The sequence below is a fragment of the Diaphorina citri genome, unplaced genomic scaffold (assembly GCF_000475195.1).
Source record: "Diaphorina citri unplaced genomic scaffold, Diaci psyllid genome assembly version 1.1 scaffold477, whole genome shotgun sequence".
In the NCBI taxonomy this organism is placed as follows: domain Eukaryota; kingdom Metazoa; phylum Arthropoda; class Insecta; order Hemiptera; family Psyllidae; genus Diaphorina; species Diaphorina citri.
The window spans coordinates 21,360-24,025 of NW_007377912.1; the positions used below are offsets into that span (position 1 = coordinate 21,360).

At 38.5% G+C, this 2,666-nt stretch overlaps 1 protein-coding gene across 2 annotated transcripts; it reads right to left on the reverse strand.

The window, feature by feature from the left end:
- Positions 1–544: 544 nt before the first annotated feature.
- LOC113467446 (uncharacterized protein K02A2.6-like) lies at positions 545–2,130 on the reverse strand. 2 transcript variants are annotated; one of them, XM_026823636.1, is made up of 2 exons: positions 1,658–2,130; positions 545–1,154 (listed from the first exon to the last, which is right to left on the reverse strand). In XM_026823636.1, the coding sequence occupies exons 1-2, from the start codon at positions 1,690–1,692 to the stop codon at positions 656–658; spliced, it is 534 nt and encodes a 177-aa protein (XP_026679437.1). In that variant the 5' UTR covers positions 1,693–2,130; the 3' UTR covers positions 545–655. The 2 variants fall into 2 exon arrangements, with proteins under 2 accessions (XP_026679437.1, XP_026679438.1); XM_026823637.1 differs by having other exon boundaries at positions 576–1,154; positions 1,619–2,130.
- Positions 2,131–2,666: the final 536 nt, after the last annotated feature.

The following is a 2,666-nucleotide window of genomic DNA, read 5'->3' on the forward strand; positions in this document are numbered from 1 at the left end:
TAGTCAAAGGTTTGTTGTCTGTGATAAGAATGAATTTTCTTCCGTACACGTATTGGAAAAACTTTTTGATTCCCCAATAGATTGCAGTTGGCAGTTGCTTCTTTATCTATCTGACTGTAATTTTTCTCACAAATTGTAAGGGAATGTAAGGGCTCTTGATGCAAAAGCTATAGGTCTATCAGACCCGTCAGGATACCTGTGTGATAAGACCGCTTCTAGTCCAATAGGAGAAGCGTCTGTTGCTAAGGTGACAGGCAAGTCCGGGTTATAATGTACCAAAACATTCTCGTTACAAATTTCTTCTTTCACTTTGTTGAAACTTCTTTCACACTCGCCTGTCCATGTGAATTTCCAGCTTTTGCGCAGCAACTGATTCAATGGGTGTAATATCGAGGCTAAATCTGGAATAAATTTGTTATAATAATTTGCCATGCCAAGAAAAGTACGTAGTTCAGAAACATTTTAATTTTTAGCGGTGGTGCAAATTTTGTCCAGAGAACCATAAAGCCAAAAAACCAAAAAAAGAAACATTTTAATTTTTAGGTCGCTTTGTATTTTGAATCGCAAGAATTTTATCTTCCATTTTATGTATCATCAAACCAATGTATGTTCATCAATTTTATGTCCCAAGTAGTTGATACTTTTCTGGAAAAACTTACATTAAATCCAGAACAATTTTGAGTCGTTTCAGAAGCTCATCGTAAGTTGAACCCTGTATTATGATATCATCAAAGAAGCATTGTACTCCTGGCACACCCTGTAGTAATTTATCCATGAATTGTTGACATAACCCCGGAGCCACCTTGACCCCGAACATTAAGCGATTAACTCGGTATACTCCTTTATGTGTGCTTAAACTTTGTAGCATAGCACTTTGTTCATCCATTTCATAATGTAGGTACGCTTTGCTCAAGTCCAATGTACAAAAGTGCTTACCACCATTCATTTGCGCAAATACATCGTCGATCCTAGGAATAGGGTAATTCATATCCTGGATACATTTGTTAAGTGTCACCTTGTAATCAGCACAGATCCTGATGTCCCCGTTGGGCTTGTCTATGTGTACAATGGGAGTGCCCCAGTCTGAATGCTCGACCTTTGCGAGAATTCCATCTTTTTCCAGGCGATCCAGCTCCTTTTCAATCTTCTCCTTCCTAGAATAAGGTACAAGTCAAGATTTAAAGAAAATGGGCGTGGCATCAGGTTTCAATATCAAACAACCCTTCTCATTAGGTATGGTGCCGATTTTATCTGTGAATACATCTTCGTACATTTTCAAAATTTCTTCGAGTTGCAAATTTTCTTCAGATTTTAACAATTTAATTTCGGCCCAGTCTAGACTAATTTCCCGTATCCAGTCCCTTCCGAATATTGGGTCTACATCTTGATTGATAATATAAAGTTTGCCAACAAATGTTTGCCTCTTGTATCGACATGTAACAAAACATACCCCCTTGGGCTTAATGGTCTCTCCTGTATACGTTTTCATTTGAACATTTGTTTTGAATATTTTATTATCAATATTGAGAGCTTTGTAATCAGCATAGGAGATAGAACTCAGAGCCGCCCCTGTATCAACCTCCATACAAAACTGCCTATCCTCTATGTGGATATTTACCATAAATTTGTCGGACTTGGCGTTGTGCAGCAAGTTTACCTCATATTCCTCGTTCTGTATAGGCAGCTCGTCATCTAACTGGTGAGATTTCCTGTAGTTCGCGACGCGTGCCTGTGACATACATACTCTGCCAATATGTCCCAGCTTGTTGCATTTTCGGCAGAACTCTGATCGGAACTTACACACGTTGGCTTTGTGATTCTCTTGTCCACACCGGTAACATTTTCCTGCTAATTTAGAGAAATAACCATCATTAGTTTCCTGCTTTGAGTTAAAAGGTTTACGCATATAATTTTAATTGTGATTTTCTTTCACTTGATGTGAAGTAGGTTGCACATTGAAAGATGTAGATGTAGGTACTGTAGTGTAGTACTCATAACTTGGTTTTCTGATTTTGAAAATTCTATGGTCACTGCTTTATTAATAAACCAGCTGAATTCCGTCGCTTCGCACCGGAATCCCGCTAGTTCATCCCGAGGCATGGCCAAACTTGTAGAAAATAATAAAAAATACGGTCGTAATTATGTATTTCATGAAATGCCTAGGCAAATCATATAATATACTAGCTGAATTCCGTCGCTTCGCACCGGAATCCCGCTAGTTCATCCCGAGGCATGGCCAAACTTGTAGAAAATAATAAAAAATACGGTCGCGCTGCGAGCTCCCTATTAGCTGCATAGTTATCAAACTAAAAACATAAACGAAACTCAAAATGTTGGTCGAGAGCGGAACATTTCTCTCCCGCAGTCATCCAAGACCTCAGTAGTTACCGTTCCCTCTATAAAACCTCTTAAAAAATAAGTGAAATAAAAAAAAAGAGGTTTGACAGAGGGAACTGTAACTGCTATGGTCTTATCGTCCCAAAATCGAAGAGAGAAGGAAGACAGGATAGGAGAAGGATGGACTCTATCCTAAACTGATAAGGTCTGTTCTCGGAACGGCTGGCTTTCTTCTATTCTGTCTTAAATCCAAGACCTCAGTAGTTACCGTTCCCTCTATAAAACCTCTTAAAAAATAAGTGAAATGCCTTTTTTTTAAAAAAAAAGAG